Genomic DNA, 19,712 nt, shown 5'->3' with positions numbered 1-19,712 from the left:
ACTTGCTGGGAACTCCAAGACAGCTAGCAAACAGGAAAGACCAGAAGAAAGCAAACACAGACTAAAAAGCACCCTTTTAAAAGCGAGGGAAGCGACTTCCCTGGGGGTCCAGTGGTTAAGACTCCATGTTTTCAATGCAGGGGATGCAGGTTTGACAGCTGGTCAGGGAACAAAGATCCCACATGCTGTACTGCACAGCCAAAAGATTTTAAAGGGGGAGGGAGGGAAAAGCCCAGAAGGAGAGTACTTATGTGCTTGCAGAGCCAAGGACAATGCCAACCCAGTATCCCTGGGAAAGCAAAAAACCCTGAGTTTACTCACAACCTGCCCACTCCCAGGACTCCAGCACTGGACAGGCTGCAAAACAGGAATTCATCTTCAGTGGGGAGGTTTTAAGTACCTCAAGTCATCATGAGGGAAATACATCATGGGCGCAGGCTCCCTGTAAACACGGGGGTTCGGGGGCAGGTGTCTGAGACTCACGGGTGGGCACCTCAATGCAGGGCACCTCTGAGGTCCCTCCTGGTCCTGACATGGGTGCTGGGCTTGGACTCAGGCTGTGGAGTTCAAACCTGGCTTAACCTTCCTACTCTCTGCGTGACCTTGGGAAAGGTACTTCCTCTTTCTGGTTTCAGTTTCCTCATTTGCAAAGTGGGGCCATGATATCACCTCTCTAACACCCGCTAAACACAAATGATGTTGGAGAAGACTCTTCAGAGTCCCTTGGACTGCAAAGAGATCCAACCAGTCAATCCTAAAGGCAGTCAGTCTTGAATATATATTGGAAGGACTGATGTTGAAGCTGAAAGTCTCAATACTTTGGGCACCTGATGTGAAGAACTGACTCATTGGAAATGACCCTGATGCTGGGAAAGACTGAAGGCGGGAGAAGGGGACAACAGAGGATGAGATGGTTGGATGGCATCACCGACTCGATGGACATGAGTTTGAGCAAGCTCCGGGAGCTGGTGATGGACAGGGAGGCCTGGCGTGCTGCAGTCCATGGGGTGGCAGAGTCGGACACGACTGAGCGACTGAACCGAAACACAAACAAATGAAGACACTTCCCACTCCAAGCGTACAGAATAAATAAAATAGGATGGAAAAAAACTTATGAAAATCCAAAATCCACTAGGTCACTTTCCTGTTTATGTGCTGCCATTATGGTGGATTACCTTTGAATTAAAAGTGAGTAAAGAGGATGGAGTAGAGCTCATGTGAAAAACGCTGAGCCTGGCAACTTTCGGGGCTCCCTCTGTGCCAGGCAGAGTTGTTGAAGCTTTGCACGCGTTACCTCAGGTTTTGTCCCAACAAGCCGGGAAGGGAAGCGGTTCTGGCTCCCACTGCTCAGCTGTGGAGACTCAAGTTCCCAGAGGAGTCAAAGGCTTCACTATCACGAGGGGCCACGGTGACTTGCCAGCAGCGGGCACGCAAATACACGACAGTATGGTCAAGGTCAGCACGGCAACTCCGGAGAAAGCAGAACCTTCCCCCTCTCCTGCGACATGACCACAGAGCCTCAGAGAAGCCGTTCCCAGCAGAGCGATACTCTGTGAACCCGCTTCTGGAGGACCTGCTCTGAGTCAAGGTCAGGTTAATTTATTATTTGATAACAGCCTGTGTCCAGCCAAAGGTTTCAGTGTGTGAACTTACTTTTAAAACATTTGTTTCTGTATAAACATATTGCTTGCTCATGGTATTTTTCTCTTCAGGAGCAAGAGAATGCATTCTCTTAAACAAAAACACTAATATGAATAATGCTGTGATTAGAAGAATACCTCCTAATAGTGGTTTATCATGCTTCCCTGAAAAAAAGACTGCAAATGATGATAAACGGTATTTTTTAAATCCTGGGAGTCAGTAGCCCACCTGTTCTCCCATGCTTCAGAGCCACCACCTGTCGCCAACATGTCTGCACCCTGGTAACACAGCACCACACCCCATGACGCTGCCCCGCCCTGATACTGGGCCTGAGGTCGATGGGGCAAGGCTCTGAGCCGCCCACAGGGACAGGGCAGACAAGTCCCTCTGTGGCCTGGAAAACCCTCCTTGAAAGAGCCGACACCGTTCTCAAGCTCACAGGTGTCTGCCTGTTGCTCAAGAGCCCGGATCTGGCCACAGCAAGGGAAGGGATGTGGCACAGGCAGAAACCGCTGGGTCAATCAGACCTGCGCTGACTCCTGGAGCCGTGTACTGTTTGCCCTCCGTCTGAGGCTTTATCTGCCAGGGAGATGGGCAAGCAGCCAGGGCCTTGGCAGGTGAGGGGTTGTACAGCCAGGGTGGTGGCATGTGGCCACACCAGATTTCAGTCTCTCAGGAGTACTGAGCCGAGACTCAGGAGGCTGAGCACCCAGAGATGGCCCTAGCTGGGCTCCATGAGTCTCAACAACTCACTCCCCTGTCCCTTTACCTCAGGCTTTACAGGGTAAAGGTCTGGGCAGCGTAAGAACTCACATGGTGCCTCAGGAGTCTCCCAGGCATTTGATCTGTGTTTAAAATATATGCTTGTATGTCTAACGATTTTTTTTTTTTTAGAACATAAAGCTTACTAACATGCTAAAGTGAATCTGTGTTTTAGGTTGTTGTGAGGTAGACTTTCCATCCTGTCACTTCTGGCATTGCAGAATGAGTTGTTAAAAAATGTATTCACTTTTCTGTACAACCAAAACAGGAAAAACTTGGCTCTGAAGTCAATTTAAGACTGCATTCATCAAAACATTATTTTTCCTATCTTCGTAACTCAATTTATCTACCAGAACTTACATCATCATTTAAATTCTTATGTATTTTGTAATATACAATTTCATTCCAGAAAAAGGTTTGGCTAGTTTTCAAGTTTGAAAATCACCAGTCCCTGATGAACTCTTAAGTTCTCCTCTAGTTCTCACTTTTTACTAATCTCCAATTCTAAACCCTGAATAAATTCACAGGGTCTTAAAAGCTGTCAGTCCATAATAAAACCTTGAAGTTTCCTGCCTTTGCTTTTATACACATGGCTTTTTTCTTTATATAGCCAGCTTTCTATCCCAATCCCATTCTTCAATACTTAGCTCAAGTACAACCTCTTCTACACAAAATACTTAACATGGGTCTTGGACCTAAGCCTTGATTTCTTCATCTGTAAGATGAGAAACTGCCCTCAAGTGGTGAGGTTTAAGTGAGCTAGTAATAGGTATATGTAAAACATTTAGCAAGATGCTGGCAGGAGTTTAAGGAATACTAATTATCACTCTATTGTCTTTATTACTACCTTTATTGTTACTATCATAGTGGAAAAAAGAGACTCTGGAGTCAATGGAGACACAATTCTACTCAACAAGTGTGTGAGCCCAGGCAAATCTGGCCCAGTATTCTCAACAGGGCAGTACTGCCTCCTGGTGGGTGCTGGGGAAACTGCAGCTTTTCTTTTCCTTTTTATGGTTGTCACACTGGCCAGGGAGCATCACTGACATCGGGTGAAGAGGACAGAGACACGCGATGTCTGGCACACAAAGAACTGCCTATGCCCACAGGTCTGAACCAAGTACAGGTAGAAAGTATTAAAAGTGTCTGCATAAAGCCATTTAAAGAAAATGATTAAATGGGATAAAGACATTGTCTAGAATTGTACTTTACCCTGTGCAGTCGGGACTAGTCAATTTTTCCTAATTGTCATTCCCCTTCTACCAAAGGACTGTGGTCGTTCAGCCACTGTCATGTCCAACTCCTTGTGATCCTATATACTACCTCATACTTTGTTTAAAAGTGACAGAACGCTTTGAGCACCTTTCATGTATTAATTCACTTAAATCCTCCTAACTTAATGGGACAGAACTTATTTATTACACTCCCCTCACCCCATGTAGTTTTTTTTGGCCATGTGGCCTGCAGGATATGACCAGGTTGCCCTGCAGTGAAGCATGGGTCTTAACCACTGGACCACCAGGAAATCCCATTGTGAGTTTTTTTTTTGACATTATAGTTTTAAGGCCCAACTCATTTGTGAGAATACTGTGCTATTTTTCTTCTTCAATTCAGTGATCTGTTGTATTTGTCTGACATGTTATCCCTACTTCAATTAAGCTTATTTCTCCCTCTCCTATCATACTCAACTAAGTATGGTCTCATTACTCCCTGGCTGTAGCTTTTATTCTGATTTCTACATGTGCCTTCACTCTTTTCTTACAGGTCAAGTATGGAACAACTTCAAGTGGGTTCAAACATCTGACTTATTTCGTGTCTTCTGGCAGTCATACCCAACATACACAAATACATTCTATTTTATAAACTGCTCTCCTTTTTATATTATAGTTAAGGCTTCACCTTGCTTTTTTCTTTAAATAGTGAACACAGAGAATGGATTTCACTTCAGGATAGTGAAGGATCATTACAAAATATATTTTTATACAAAGGGAGCCCCAAGTCTGTTAAGAGTCGAGACCACTCTCCCTCTCTGAGCTTCTTGAGTAAATGAGGTAACCCCAACATCAAGAGTTGGTTATGAGGGAAAGCACTGTACATATGCTCAGCACATGGTATTTCAATTTCAGCTCCATTTTCCATTTTCTCTCCCATACTTTGCTCAAGCACTAGCAACCAACTTGATGAATGAACAAAACAGGATTTTCTGGTAAAAACAGTCTCATCCAACTGCTAGGCAACACCAAAGCAAGCACCCAGGGGCGGCGAAAACTGGGCAGCACCCAGTCGTCGGTGCTGCCTTTCCCAGCAAAGTTAAGCGGCAAGAACAGGGATGCGCCTTTTTCTACATACAGGGAGGCCTGGGAGAACTGGGGTGAGGAGGCAGCAAATACACCCAAAAGACTATTGCAGGATCAGAAACAGATCTTAATTCTGATCTTAACAAATCGTAAGCTCTTTAGACTGACCTGTTCAAACTAAATAAGAACATTTGGGGGCACGGCCCAGGTATTCGTTTCAAAAGTTCCTCTAGGAGATTTCAGTATGCAGCCGACAGTGGAAAAAACCACGGACAAAGATTAATCAGTTTAATACCCTCTGAAATGTTTTATTATCCCCAGATTTAAAAATATAAGTGACTTGTCCCAGACACACACAAAGATGGAAATCTGAATACAGGCTGGGCTAATTTGAAAACCTGTTTCTAAGGAGCCATCTAGCAGTTAGAACCCACCTTATCCTTCCTATCTTTGTGACTTCAGAAGCCCCCTTTTTGAAATCTGCCTGGACCCCTGTAACCACAAATGTTCCTCTTGACCTTGCAACCCTGAAAGCAACATCCCCTCAAACTGGACAAAATATTCAAAAAGTAGGTAAGGACCAGGACAAAATATTCAAAAGTAGGTAAGGACCAGAGAAACACTCGTATGCACTGGGGGCACTCCTGCGTGCCCAGCACTGAAGTGGTTCAGTTTTTCTTTACCAGCTGAGCCACCAGGGAAGCCCTGTTGTGCTTAAAAGCCATTCCTTGACTGCAAGTTGCATACCAGTGTTAGTCTGCCACGTACGAGCTAATGCTTATTGAGCAGTGTTGTCTGTGTTGGGTGCCATATCTGCATCACATTACTACATTCTCAAAGGTAATTAACCTGTCTTAAGATGAGAAAAATTAAGTGTCAAAAATTATGCAGCTGGCCATTGGGAGGAAGCCAGGATTCAAACCCTGAAGTCTTAAAGTTATACTGCTCCCTGGAACAGCAGTTCAGTAGCTGTTGAGGCAATCCTTATCCCAGCTCTGCCAGCATCCCTGCATGACCTTTGGCAATTCCACCTTCTCGTCTCTAAATATAGGACTCCCAACTATGAACTCCAAGCCACTTCCAGTTATTCTACACCTGGTATTGCAACCTGGTTTACACCATTATGGCTCAATCACTCCTTGACAACTTGTCCAGCCTTCTCTATACTTCAGTCTCTTCCTCAATAACGCATGAGTACATTACCTTATTACTGAGACTCTTTTTAATTATTTTATTCCTGTCACCTGCTTTCAAGTCCCAAAGTTGGCCCTGGTTCAGGAACCCATCTTGGATGATGCACTTCCTTCCATTCACCTCTATGAGAATCAATCAAAATCATTTAGTGTTCTTCCAGGTCAGCAAGCTGTGGCTGCTGGAGGCAATTCAATACCTTTAATCACTAAGTCCACTGTCAAAATCTAAATGATCACTCAAATGTGCCTACTTGGAGGTGTTATCCTGAATCTCTGCAACAGCCTTCTTAGCCATGGAATTCTGGGGTACTCTCCCTAAGATTCCATTATTTTAAAAAAGGAAAACATAATTGGTATACTTTTCTCTATGAAGTTGCCATTATTAATAATTAAAATGCCCCCTCAAATGAAAGTTTGATGTTTACCAGTCCTCACATAAACTGCAATACTCACCAATGTTGGTCTCACATTGCTTTAAGGGTGACCACAGGTGATGTCAAGACCAGGAGACTGGAACAGCCACAGCAACCAGTAACAGCTTTGACGCATGCCCATGACACAAAATAGTCAACATGGACTGATGGAAACAATGTCAACCCATCTATATCAGCACAGCTTTGTCCTCCTTGACAATGACATCTTAGTCATTAAATTAGGCATCAGGATAAAGCCAGCTGTCTTGCCAGGTGGCACACTGGTAAAGAATGGTACTCCAACATTCTGAAAAATCCCATGGACAGAGAAGCCTGGCGGGCAACAGCCCATAGGGTCGAAGAGTCAAGACACGACTGAGTACACACACAAACCCTGACTATGTAACAGCCGTACTACTGGCCCAGACGACATGCAAGTTCAGACAGTGCATTTCACATTAGCGTGCCTCAGACGTGTAATCAAAAGCTGAAGGACACACAGCACTTCTAGCTGTATGAATACTTGCTCATCACAGGATGCCTAGCTTTCTAACAAAACTTTAACAAGTTTTTATCTCTAGAAAGGAATTAATTCCCCAGTGTGTGTATATTTACTTTTACCATAAGCATATTTTACAACTAGAAAGGTAAGTCCTAAACCCTGTTCGTCACAATATAGGGGTGTCTTACAATTGGGTTGTAAAATAAAAACACAGTAAGCAGAAAACAAAGGCTTGGGAGTCTAGTATGGCCTCAGTGCTGAATACACTACAGATCTTCCTTATGATGGGGTCGTATCTTGATGAATTGAAAACACAAGTCAAAAACATTTAACATATAGCTAACCTACCCAACATCAGAGCTTAGCCTCACCTAAACGTGCTCAGAACATTAGCCTACAGTTGGGCAAAAACATCGAACAAAGTACTGAATCTTTCATGTAACTCACTGAATACTGAACAGAATGAAAAACAAAATGGTTCTGGGTACAGAATGCTTTTAAAGCATATTAATCGACCTTTGTGATCACCTGGCAGTCTGGGAGCCAAGGCTTGGCTTGCTGCCCCTTGGTGCCCAGCACCAACAGAGTACGGTGCCGACCACTACTAGCCCAGGAAAAGATCAAAATTCAAAGGAGTTTCTGCATATTGCTTTTGTACTACTGTAGTCAAATCACAGGCTGAATCACCAAGACTGTCTGTATTGGTTAGCAGGATGAGGAATGATAAATGAGGAACTTTTTTCTGCCCTTTTTAACAAGGAGATTCACCTCTCAACTGGTTATGATTTCATAATAAAGTCATGGATAATGTTTGGCAGACCAGTACTCAAAAAAACTTCCTTTCCTGGAGGATACAGCTGGCCAAGTGAGTAGAGACAGGACCAGAACAAAAAACTTCTAATTTCCTTTCCTTTCCTATGCCAACCATCTTCCCCCCAGCTTCCACCATCCTGAGAGCTTTCTTAACCCTTTCCAAACTATCATTGTTCATCTACTCTTATTTTCAAAAGTGGGCAGCTTCTATGCATTGCCAACTGAAGACAACCAGGATTATCAGTTAAGTCAACTTCTTATCCCCACTAAAATTTTCATTAGAGCAGTAACACTCCCAACTTTTTAGCCTTTCCACCAGTACTAAAGCTACATAAGCTATCCTACATTACTTATTTAGCAATAGGGCTGAAACAAAATAAAAAATTAGATGGAAATTGGTCCAAGTTCAGTAAAACATGCACTCCACTGCTCCTGTCTTCTAACTTGTACTTTACGATTAAAGTTGTTTATACTCATTTCTTCACCTCAGATTCTTTACATTCACTTGTTTTCCACTACTGCTACGTAAGGGGCTTTTCAAAGCACCTGAAATGTTTGCCACCTCACTCAAGATCCAAGAGCCTCTCAGGACATTTAAAATCCCTACAACCAACATCTTAAATCATTCTAATCTACAAGAGAACTTATTACTATTTAGTTCAAGGTTTCAACATCCCAACATTGGACAAAAGTCAAGTATTACCTATGCTGTTTTGAGTCAGAGCTGGTGTTATTCCTTATCACCGCACCCCATTCCCCATTAAATGCCTGTCAGTCTGCCATGTGGGGAAAGTGTGACACAAAAAGGATTAAATGACAAATCAACACTCCATTTTGTATTTATTTACAAGATACTTTTGTTGAAAGTTAACATGGATGGTTTTTCCTAAACTAAAATTTTCTCATTACAAAAGAAATTCGGTTGCAGAGAGCCAGCTGGATTGAGTTAAAAGAAAGTGCCAGCTGCTTAAATTTAAAAGTATGTAGAAATTGTTTCCTGAGGGAGTTCTCTCAAAACTTAGAATGTTTTTTATGTTGGTCATTTCCATTTCCCTTTCCAAATGACCGATACAAACAGCAACCCTACAGCATTCACTAAGTAATTTTCTTCAGCAACTTTCCCCCTTTGCTCCAATTTGAGGTTTGGGGACTTAACAAAAAAAAAAAAAGGCCACTAAAAGGATACTAACTTGCCCCAAATAAAATCTGTGAGTTATATACTGAAACAAAAATGCCAATTCATAAATGAACTTCAAAAAGAGGGGGGAAGTCACCTACAGCCTACTTTTTCTGGAAGGTATAATTTTGCTCTGGAAATAAAGTGAAATATTCTCCATCTCATCTAGTCCCCAAACGATGACTAGCACAAGAAGGTAAGTATCAATGTTTCCAGAAATTTTCACTTCAAGACTAAGTACATATATGTACTAATAGATAAGGCACTAAATGGTCACAATGCTTTATGTAAGTCAGAGAACCAAGGAAAAACTAAAAAAAAAAAAAAAAAGGTAACATTCTGCACAAGTACTTCATGTGTTAATCTGGGAAACATTTTGGCTGTTGTCTTGTGTTCCATCCAGGTAGTTAAAAAGAACCGGGATACAAAATTATGAAAATACCATATTATGAATTTCTGCAGTCTCAATTAAACATTAAGTTGCATAACAAAATTAAGCAGTTAACTAGGTTTATCAAGACAAATTTTCAGTATCTCTTCTCAGAACCTTACAACTATTCTGTGTACAGCTGAATTCTTTTGAAGCAGCCAATTTAATAAAGTAAAATGAAGAGAATTTGTGTGGATATATAAAATTAAATCCAACAGCATCAGACTGTTTTGATAAAAATATACTCCAACCCAGTTTTTCTTCAGCTACTTTAATTATAAAGTCTTTCATGTTCTCAAAAAGAAAAGAAAACCAGAAGGCAACAGTCTAGTACAAAAATATACAACTGGAAGACATTGCCACCAACCAGATCTCACAACTAAATCATGTTGGGGATTCCGAAAATAAAAGCACATTGATACAAAGTACTAACCAGTGGTTCTTATATAACCCAGGGATGGAAAAATCAATCAGTAGGCCTGGAAAATACCATTCCTGATAAAGCACTGCAGAAATATGAAGCACGACGCTTCAATAAAAAGCAACCAGGACTTTCCATCCAAATACGGGTGAGTTTAACTAAAAAGGTGGTGATGCCATCTACTCATCACATTATCTTTTATGGAACTGTAAAAAAACATAGAAATAGTTGGTAAAAGGTATCTATATCTCTAAACTTCTCTTTCTGCTTAAGACATGGAGGTCAGATGTAACCCACAATGAATTGAGAACCACAGAATTAACTATTTCTGCAAAAATAAAAACTATACTCTTAGATATGTTCCTTAAATTATCACCAAGTGTTAACAGTGACCTCTAGTGAACACCTGTCATCATTACATCACAAGTCAGTCTGTGACTGCTTTCAGTATAATATTCAACTGAGAATCCAAGACACTGGCCAATAGGACTTGTAATTTCAGAAATTAGTTAACTACAGAGAACTTTTTCAAAGCCACAATGTAAATGTAAAATACAAAGTTTTAATAATTTCTGCCTTCCATATTTTTTAACAAGCCATAGAACTGTGCTAAGGCTTCTGGTTAAAGTGATTGTAAATTTGGATCCTAAGGATAAATCTGAGTTAACTTTATATTGGGTCTGTATTGGCCACTTTGTAGCTATAATTGTTCCTTTTTACAGAAGCCCAATTTAAGACTCTGCAAGTTGCATACTGTCAAAAACATCCATGTTCATTGTAAGAGCAGTGTAATAGTGATATACCACATTACTTCCAAGAATCAGTACCTATCTTGCCTTGCTTGATCCCAACAGTTTTTAAGCTCATTATGAAAGCCAGAAGGCCCAAAGCCTGAGCTCTCAGTAAATAAGGAGGCAGTTTTACAAATGTCTTCTGCCAAAAAGGATCATACTGAACTCCACTGACATCAGTTTTCCCCTGTGATAACCAGGACTCTTCTCCCTTGATACTTTTGTGAAAGGTTAAGAAGGACCACTGGAAATAAACTTGTTTAGGATGAATTTCTCATAAAACATCCTTATAGATTAACACAATGACTTGTCTTTCATGTTAAAGAAAAGTCAGTACAGCACAATCCAAAACTATCTTTAAATAGCACATTTAAGGAAACTAAGCCACAAGACTGTTGCATTATGATTTAATCTAATTGCACAGAAGTTTGAAATTACAACTCCTCTAGATATCTAAGAGGAAGATTATGCATGCCTCCATATTTCAATTCTGCACTGTTACATTTGAACCATGTAGTGAATTTCACATAATGATGGATCAATTTAGAATTCCCATGCAACACCTCAAATTATATAAAATGGAAGCAATTTTTAAAGCTCTGTGGAACATTTTCATGCTAGTGATAGAAGCTTTTTTTTTTTTTACTGGCAACTTTGGATTATATATGTATCAGGTGGCTATACTTTAAAATGTTGGTCACTGAATATCATGGACTTTAAACTGGCTTCTGCTCCTAAAGACATATCACTTAGGTAGACACCAGAAAGTCCCTTCACTTCAAAAGCCTCAAATGTATTTCCTAAAAAATAAGATTTGTGTAACCAACTGCCTTCTGTGGGACAAGAACTATGGTAATAGTGGGTTCAACTATTACAATTATGCTTATATTTTATTTTCAAAAGCACTTTACAAGAAAATATAAGTATGGCTTCCAATAGGAATGTTACACCTGGACTTGGTACCAAGCTCAGATTTTAGTTTTGCAAGGAAAAACAGGCTTTCAGGTTAAACAACAATTTGTAACCAAAACTTTAATCCCAAGGATTCTCACAAAACATATTACAAATGACAGCATGAAAAAAGAATCTTGCACAGTAACTCAATTCAGCTCTACAATGTACCCTTAAACTGGCAGGACATTTGTTATCTTGAGTAGTCTCATATTTCCAAATAAAGAACGTTACAAAGAGCTATGTATTCATATATAGCAATCACAGAATGAACTTACAACCTAAAGCAAAGGTAAACTAACTTCCTTGAAACTTCTTAGACTCTACACCAACTGGACAACCTTTTGTCCAGTGTGAAGACTAGTGGGATTTTTTAAACCTCTAATCTAGTTTAAGGGTGCAGCTTTAATTTTTCCAGCTGGCTTTTGAGTTCACAGCAGCTTTAAAAAACTGCTTACTACAGCTGCATACCATATCCCAGGTATGTTGAAAAAAAAAAATCTTCCAATTTTTGCCAGTTTTTATTTCCATCATGTTAAACATCGACTGGGCAGGAGTTAAGAGATTTATTATCAGCCTATGCAAGACTAAAATTCAAAGCAAATTAAATTTTGCTTAAGGGAACATTGTAAAGTAACAATTCTTGATATTACATGCCTCATATGATCCATTTCAAACCATAGAGAATTACACCTTTGTGTCACTGTTCCAACAGACAAACAAATGTGAACAGCTAAAACATTTTAAAAATGCACCAAGCTTATGAAGTCTCAAACAAAACTTGAATTTTCTGTACATACTCCTGTCAAATGAAGTTATTTCCTGTACATCACTCCTCTTGCAAACTGGTCTTCTATTTCCTTTCATTTGACCTAGATCGGCTGAAAAACAGAAACAAAAGTTACATCTGGTAACTCAGTTACAGGCAAAACTTCATCAAAAGATTTTTACAGTAAAGTTATAAAACATTTTGTCCTAGTAGCTTAAAAGACCTATTTCTGTTTTTAGTATATTATGTATGTAAGCTCTTAAATGGCTCAGGTCATTAAAGATCTTACCTACGAGACCTAGAGAAAGATCGGGACGGCTTGTGATTTCTCTCCCGGGACAGTGATCTCTCTCTTCTCCTATCTCTAGAAAGGGACCTAAAATAAGAGGAGAAAGAAAAACGGAGCCATTCAGGATTACACACAACAATGTCTAAGTTTTTGAAAGCTAAAAGTTCTATATGTTACTTGATTCATTACTAAAGTCAGTGTCTATTGCCATTAACTGAGTCATCTGGAAAACAGCTTAGAAATTTCACAAACACTCCCATTTCTGAGAATGTGGCCCCCCAAAGATACTTTACCTGCTCCGGCTGCGGGAGAAGCTTCTCCGTCTTGGAGATCTAAAAGCAGAAAACAGAAAAATTAGGCTAATTGTCAATTAGCATTTATGGCGTGAGGCATTTCCCAACTTTTCAATCTCACTGTTGGGCCCAGTGAATGTGCCGAAGAACTGGCACCCATCGTCCAAAAATAAAAATTTTTTAAAGGAAAACAAAACAAAAAAAGGGCACAGAAGGATTAAGGAACCAAAAGCTCAAGTGAAAAGCAGGTATTCCAATCATGGATTCACTTTAACAAAGAATGCTTCACAGCAGATCTGTCCAATGCAAAACTTCATGTCAAACTAACTTCACTACCCAAACACCACACCAAAATGTAGTCCCACAAGTAGTTCCAAAAACAGTACCATAAACCAGTATTTGGAACCCATGCAAACCTGTAAGTCCATGACAAGACTTAGGTACCAGGTGGATAGTGTAATTTTGTGAAAACGCGCTAGGTGTAAATATTGATGCCATTAAGTGCTACATTAGAACTGCATTTGTGATCGTCACATTTAAGAGTGTGTTTAGACTTATCAAAATTACCTTAGCTTGGCCCACTTCACCCCCAAAATTTAAAAATTTTGAAAACTGTTAGTAAAACCATTTAAAGGTGATAGGATTCAACAAATTTTTGCTAGAAAGGAAAGCTAAATCTGTTAGAGTTATTAAAATTTTTAGTTTGGCATCTCACACATGCAAATAAGTTTCACTTGAAGGTCTAGTTACATTATGAGTTCCCTATCACCCTTAAAAGTTTTATTCAAGCAATATATATGTACGTTACCATTCAATTATGCACAGCCAGCCTTTGATCCAGAAAAAAGAATTACTTTAAGCCGCTTACTCCTTATTTTAACCAGCAGTAAACTGTATAAGCAGGAAAAACTTACTAGTTTTTGGGTTTCAACAAGCTAGAAATGGTGAGGTGAGGCTGCCGGACTGACGGCCAGGAAGAATTTGCTGAAAAGGTTTTGCCAGATGTTGCGTTGGATTTAGTTGGTTGGCGAAGGGGGTGTTGTGGATTTTTCCTGCTTTTTTGTTAGCCGAAGGCTGCTGCTGTAGTTGTTGTGAAGACATTTGGTAAATAAACAGCTGAGCTGATTGGCCAGGAATGTGTGGGCGGTCGAGGTGGCTGCTGCCGATTTGGTTAAGGTTGGAGAGAAGGCTGAGAGAAAACAGCATGCTCGGGAACCAAAGGGCGGTGCAACCTGACGACTGGCCATGCCTGGGTCATGTGAAACGACACCAGCCAAGCTGAATGGGGCGCGCTGGTCACATGACGCTGAAAGGGCTAGTTGACTGGCTAATGCAGACTCAGAGGGTGGTGAGAAGAGACATGATGGTGACTCTGTAACGGGGTTCATTTTTATTAATAGATGGACCAAAAAGCACAAAAAAAAATGAAAAACAAGCCATCAGTACAACCATCTATTAGCTAACAAATACTCTTTATTATGATGGGCAACAGTGTGTTGTTTTGTTTTTCAAAACAGCAAAAGGGGCAAGATTTTGAACTCCTATCTCCTAGGACTTCACTCACCTGTAAGAGGTAAATTCAGTCCTATAGAAACTATTTTGGAGGTCTGAGGAGATGTGGAGTTAGCATCCAGACAATACTGCCTGGTCCAAGAATGATGCCATTTTCAATTATAAAAAAAACCTGCATTCTCTCCTATTTGGGTTTGAAGAACAGATGACTGGGATTACTTTAGCCCCCTTTATTGGTCAGTGACTTTAGTTTCAGAATGATTTCTACTTTACCAGTTTTAACAATAAAACAGCTGCCTGTTTGATAAATATTACAATCGTGCTAACAGTAGAAAACACATTTTTGTGAAGAGCTAGAGTTGAATGTAATGTTTGTCATTATGGAGTCAAGAAATGGAAAAAGGCCTAAACTGAAGTATAAGGGAAGACTTGGAAAGATGCAACTAGAAGATGAACTAGAAGACAGATCCAAGATAGAAGTTACTGACTACCAACATGAACAGTGACCTAAAGACAAAAGCCAACACTCAGCACAACTCACATATCCCAAACTACACCCAACAAACGCTTCGTAAAAACCTGATTCTTCAAAGTTAAAACCCACCAACAAACTTTAAGAGAGATACCTGTTCCTATTAGCTACACCAATACCTCTAAACACGCTCTCTCTAAGTACCTGCGTCGAGGTGGAGGACTCCTCCTCCGATAATCATCTCGAGGGCGACGACCCCAAGAAGGAGGTGGGCCACGATTACGACTTCTCTTTTCACCATTCGATAGTTCCACTCTTACTCGGCAGCCACAGAGTGTTCTAGGAGGGAAAGAAACAGTGAATTTAAAACAGCCAAACTAATTTTCTAGGAGATGTGCATTAAAAGCAAGGAGAAAACAAACACAAAGCCCCCTTTTATAGCTAGCTTCTTTGCAAAGAATCCAACTGTATGTCTGCAGAATCCTTAATACCAAAGCACGTTTTAGTTCCTTATCTTTTTTCTAGTAAAGAAAACCAACTTCCTTGTGTTTTATTGCTGTTAAGTCAGTCTGATCATTGGGCTCAATGTTAACAGTTACAATTTAAGTGTGAAAACCTAGATTCATCCTCCAAGGTAGTTAGTTCATTTGTACATCCTGTTTTGACTTCTTCCTTGGGAAGATGCAGCAACTGTTTACCAATCATAAATACTCCATTTGTTGGTCTCTCTCCTCCCCATCCCCTCTAAGCAAACATCAGTAAACAGGACAGAAGCATCCTGGACATTTTACATTTTCCTTTCCCTTCAATCATCACACAACAGTTTAAACATAAGAAACTGTAGCTGAGAACAATTAAAAAAAAAAAAAAACCTTTATAGTCCACCTACTCATTGATCCACAATCACTAAGTTTAGATAAGCCACCATATGTGGACAGTGATTGGGAAGAGGTGGGGCCCTGGAAAAATGTTTCCGTAATCTGCTTAGATAAATGACCTTTTACATATCTTTATAGTCAACTCACAGATCCTTTAATTTTTGGATCTTAATTCTGTTCCTTGGTTTCATGAAACCCAAGTTTTCAAATGCCAAGAAGAAAGGCAACACCTGTTCACTGTTAAGACTCAGGTGTTAACTTACCAGCCAGCTAACAGAATATTGTAACGCAAAGGGAAACATTGTTATATGATCCACACTTCCTAAACAAATATTTCCAACAGGTATCAAAAAAAGATAATAGTACAATAAACCCATATAACCATATCCACTTACAATCTGTGGCCATTAAGAGGGATGATTGAGCCACAATTCTTTTAGACACAATTCAAAGGTGACAACATGATTGATGCTTTGTGGTGGATTTAGATTAAAATGTTTCAACCACATGAAGCCACACACCCAAGCTGACCATTAAAATTATTTTCTCCAATGGCCAACTGAATAAAAAAACTTCCTAGGTATCTTCACAAATTGTTCATTTTGATTGCCAAAAAAAAGGTTTTATGTAAATTTCCAATAACATCAATTTCAGATAGCAAAGAAGCCATCTAAAAGTCACATATCCTAGAGATTTTGAATATTAAAACACAATAAACTATCATTAATTAATCAACAAATTACCTCCCATCTAGCTCTCGGACAGCATCAGCTGCGTCTCGGGGATCTTCAAATTCAACAAAAGCAAAGCCGGGAGGGTTTCTAGCAACCCACACACTTCGGAGTGGTCCATAATAGCCAAAAGCTCGTTCCAATTCAGTCTTGTTACCATTGTTTCCAAGATTACCTACATAAACTTTACAGTCCAATGGACAGGAATCACGATGCATTTCTGCAATAAAAAAAAAAATAATCCACAGTGAAAAATAGATTCAGGAAAGAATGCAATACTAAAACCCCAAAAACTAGGACTATCCCAATGGTTACCGGTAACTGCACAGAAGCCAGAACAAATTGTGAAAGAAGAGGGGGAAAAAAGCCTCCTTGAAAAGCGGGGGGAGGCGGGGCGGCGGGGAAGGTAACACACCAGAGGAGTGTTTACCAAAGTAGAAACTAAGGATTTTACCTATTTCAATTAATTTCACCTAGAAGAGTAGGATCACCTACTCAGAAGCAAATTCAAAAACATCAAACAACTCGCTGAAGACAATCACCAAGAAAACTGATACTAATGTGCCTTCACAGGTCAAGTTAACCAGCATCACTCCTCACAATGCAAGACAAATCTGTTTTTAAAAAATGTACCTTACTCTATTCTCAACAGCCCAAAAGTGTCAAGCCAAATATCCAGCAACAGGTACATAAACAAAATGTACTATCCAAATTATTCCGGAATCAAGTACCCATAAATGCTACAAATGTGTCAGAGCATACAGTTATAGATATCAGACACGAAATAGTGCACATATTACGATTCCAAGGATGTGAATTATCCAAAAAGGGCAAATCCAGAAACATTTTAGTAGGTACCAGGGGCTTGGGAGAGAGGACAGGGCAAAAGGTGAATGGATGCTTCGGTATACAGGTCACTTCGTTGGGTATAAAAGACGTTCCAACTAGTGAGGTGATAGCTGTACAACAATGTGAACATACTAAATACCTCTGAATTGGGCACTTTAAAATGAAGCTTATGTTAATTTCACCTCAGGAAAAAAAGCACTTGTTGCATAAAATTTAAGCCACCCAGGGGGCTTACATTTTTACAAACTTTAGATACTTATAGTCACTTAAGCAATGTCTAATCAACTTATAGGCCAGTTATCAACTGCATAAAAAAGCAGTCTGCCCATGAACTCAGCTCAAGAGCTTTACCATTCTTTTCTCACTCTGGGTTTATCCAATTAAAAAAAAAAACCAGTCCAGACACATCCTAATTGCGTGACCCCACCCTGCAACCAGTTCTGAGACCAAACCATTGCTGGGGAATGTGTTTTTTCCCTTTTCCAGAAACTTTACAGTGACCAGTTTCAGGCCCACGCATCAATAGGAAAAGTCACAAGAACAATTCAGCTCAAGGAAGGTCGGTTAAAAAAAAAAAAAGTTATTGGCTCCCGACTTTAAAAGTGAACTCAAGTTAAAAAAAATAAATAAATAAAAATGAAAATGAGCATCGAAATCAATCATTATGGTTCTAAAGGCTCAGTTTTGATTAGTGACCTGAAGGGAAAAAACGATGAGAAGCTACCTAAGGAAACGTGCTACCGAAAAAAAAAAAAAGGCGCCATAAATTGAAAAGCCGCGGCCTAAAGTACAACCGACTACTGAGTCCCCCTTCGCCTCGACCCGGATAATCTCCCTTCCCGGCTCACGGCCTCTCCGTTCCCAGTGTAGGATTAAAAACATCTCCACTTTGAGGGCTGGGTATACCTCCGAGGGGCCAAAAGCCCCCGCCACAGCCCCTAGCTGAACGTCACAAAATGGCGGCACCGTCTCTTTGTCTCATCCTACCGCCGCCATTGGCCTATCCCCACTTCGGCCCCTTTAGGACCCATTTCCCACCTCATTCTTTTAGTAGTCGTTCGCTTACCGAGATCTTGGGTTAGAAATGCGGAGGTTCAAATCCACAGAACCTAGGTTAGGTCTTCCCGGTCCACCTCCCGCCCGGCGTCCCCGGATGCTCTCGCACACCCGGCGTCCACGAAATGGCGGACCACCGCCGTCTCCTCGCCCTTATTTATATGACACACCAAAGTCACATGACTGGATGGGCTCGCCCAATGAGAGGCGGAGAACGCCGTGACGTAATGGCTACAAACGCTGCGAGACTCGCGGTTGCTGGGAGCGCGCTCAGGTCTTGGCGCCTTGTCTGTAGAGGCGGCTGAGGGGTGTCTCAGGTCCGGAGTTCCTTCAGGTGTAATTCCCTAGTTGCTGACTTCCAAGTTATCCTCAGTCCCGTCTCCCTCACCTCTAAATAGGCGGGGGTTTAAGAACACCTCCGCTGTTACTCTCACTGATAAAACGTTTTGCTCCTAATAAGATTAAAGTATTAAATACTTATTAAAGTATTCACTAATTACTTCATCCTCGTAAGCGGTTAGGGTGGAACTAAGACCATCACGTTTAGGAAAGTACTTCGGAATTGCTCCCAAGGTCAATGAGGCTTTGTGATCAAGCTGCCACCAGACTGTACCAACCGGGGTCCCACAGTTAGAGAAAAGCCCAAGCCTAGAAAGTCTGGAACTCTGGCTGGTATCTCACGTCTCACGCAAACTGCAGGATTTGACCGAGACGATGGTGCATTATCACGGACTCTTGAAAAGTTTAATAGCAACGCAAACGCAAATGAGACTGCGTTCCAGGCCATCTGGAAACTACCACATCTAGCAAATGAAAGTGGAAGTTCCTGAAGAAGATTGAACCTTTCTCCTAGCAAAGGCTGCTGTATTGGCCTGAGGGCAGGGCTGGGGTCCGTGGGTCACTCATACCTTCCTCTGTTTTCTACTTCCCCTAAAAAAAAAAAAAAAAAAACCCACGAGCCACAAGGTTAACTATTGGGAGAGAAATATAGCGACTGTGGCTTCCCAGGTGGCGCTAGTGGTAAAGAACGCGCCTGCTAATGCAGGAGATAAAAGAGAGGTGGGTTCGATCCCTGCGGGAGGGAAGATGCCCTGGAGGAGGACTTGGCAACCCAGGCAACTCCAGTGTTCTTGCCTGGGAAATCCCATGGACGGAGGATTCTTGCGGGTTACAGCCCAGAGTGGAACTGTAGCGACTTAGCACACGTGTCAGAAAAATCACCAAAAGCCCCTTCCTCACAATAGTGAGTTCAGTTAGGAAGTTTGCCTGGTGTTCCCTACCCGCTTTCACTGGAGTCTGTGTTGTTCAGTCGTGTCCGACTCTCTTGCTACCTCATGGAGCTCAGCAGGCTCCTCTGTCCACGGGATTTTCCAGGCAAGAATACTGGAGTGGGTTGCCATTTCCTCCTCCAAGGGATTTTCCCGACCTAAGGATCCACGCAGGTGTCCCGCATTGCAAGCAGATTCAGTGGG

The 19,712-nt window shown here is 41.0% G+C and overlaps 1 protein-coding gene across 2 annotated transcripts; it reads right to left on the bottom strand.

Annotated features, from left to right (window-relative positions):
* Positions 1-9,599: 9,599 nt before the first annotated feature.
* On the bottom strand, positions 9,600-18,406 carry SRSF3 (serine and arginine rich splicing factor 3). 2 transcript variants are annotated; one of them, XR_003508318.1, is made up of 7 exons: positions 18,251-18,406; positions 16,348-16,555; positions 14,931-15,065; positions 13,657-14,114; positions 12,743-12,781; positions 12,450-12,536; positions 9,600-12,272 (listed from the first exon to the last, which is right to left on the bottom strand). XR_003508318.1 is itself a non-coding variant. In XM_027525398.1 (6 exons), exons 2-6 carry the CDS (start codon positions 16,551-16,553, stop codon positions 12,245-12,247), a joined length of 495 nt encoding a protein of 164 aa, XP_027381199.1. In that variant the 5' UTR covers positions 16,554-16,555; positions 18,251-18,378; the 3' UTR covers positions 9,781-12,244. The 2 variants fall into 2 exon arrangements, 1 of the variants encoding a protein (XP_027381199.1); XM_027525398.1 differs by lacking the exon at positions 13,657-14,114 and having other exon boundaries at positions 9,781-12,272; positions 18,251-18,378.
* Positions 18,407-19,712: the final 1,306 nt, after the last annotated feature.

Source organism: Bos indicus x Bos taurus, chromosome 23 (genome assembly GCF_003369695.1).
Source record: "Bos indicus x Bos taurus breed Angus x Brahman F1 hybrid chromosome 23, Bos_hybrid_MaternalHap_v2.0, whole genome shotgun sequence".
Classification (NCBI taxonomy): domain Eukaryota; kingdom Metazoa; phylum Chordata; class Mammalia; order Artiodactyla; family Bovidae; genus Bos; species Bos indicus x Bos taurus.
This window is presented reverse-complemented; position numbering and strand designations above follow the sequence as displayed.

Bases quoted from the DNA above. Each gene is read 5' to 3' on its own strand.
- SRSF3 (XM_027525398.1), bottom strand. From the start codon at position 16,553: ATGCATCGTGATTCCTGTCCATTGGACTGTAAAGTTTATGTAGGTAAT. The intron at 15,066-16,347 runs GTAATTTGTTGA...TTTCCCTCCTAG, and splicing joins GTCCGAGAGCTAGATGGGAG to AACACTCTGTGGCTGCCGAG. The intron at 12,782-14,930 runs GTACTTAGAGAG...TTCTGCTTTTAG, and splicing joins AGTCCTCCACCTCGACGCAG to ATCTCCAAGACGGAGAAGCT.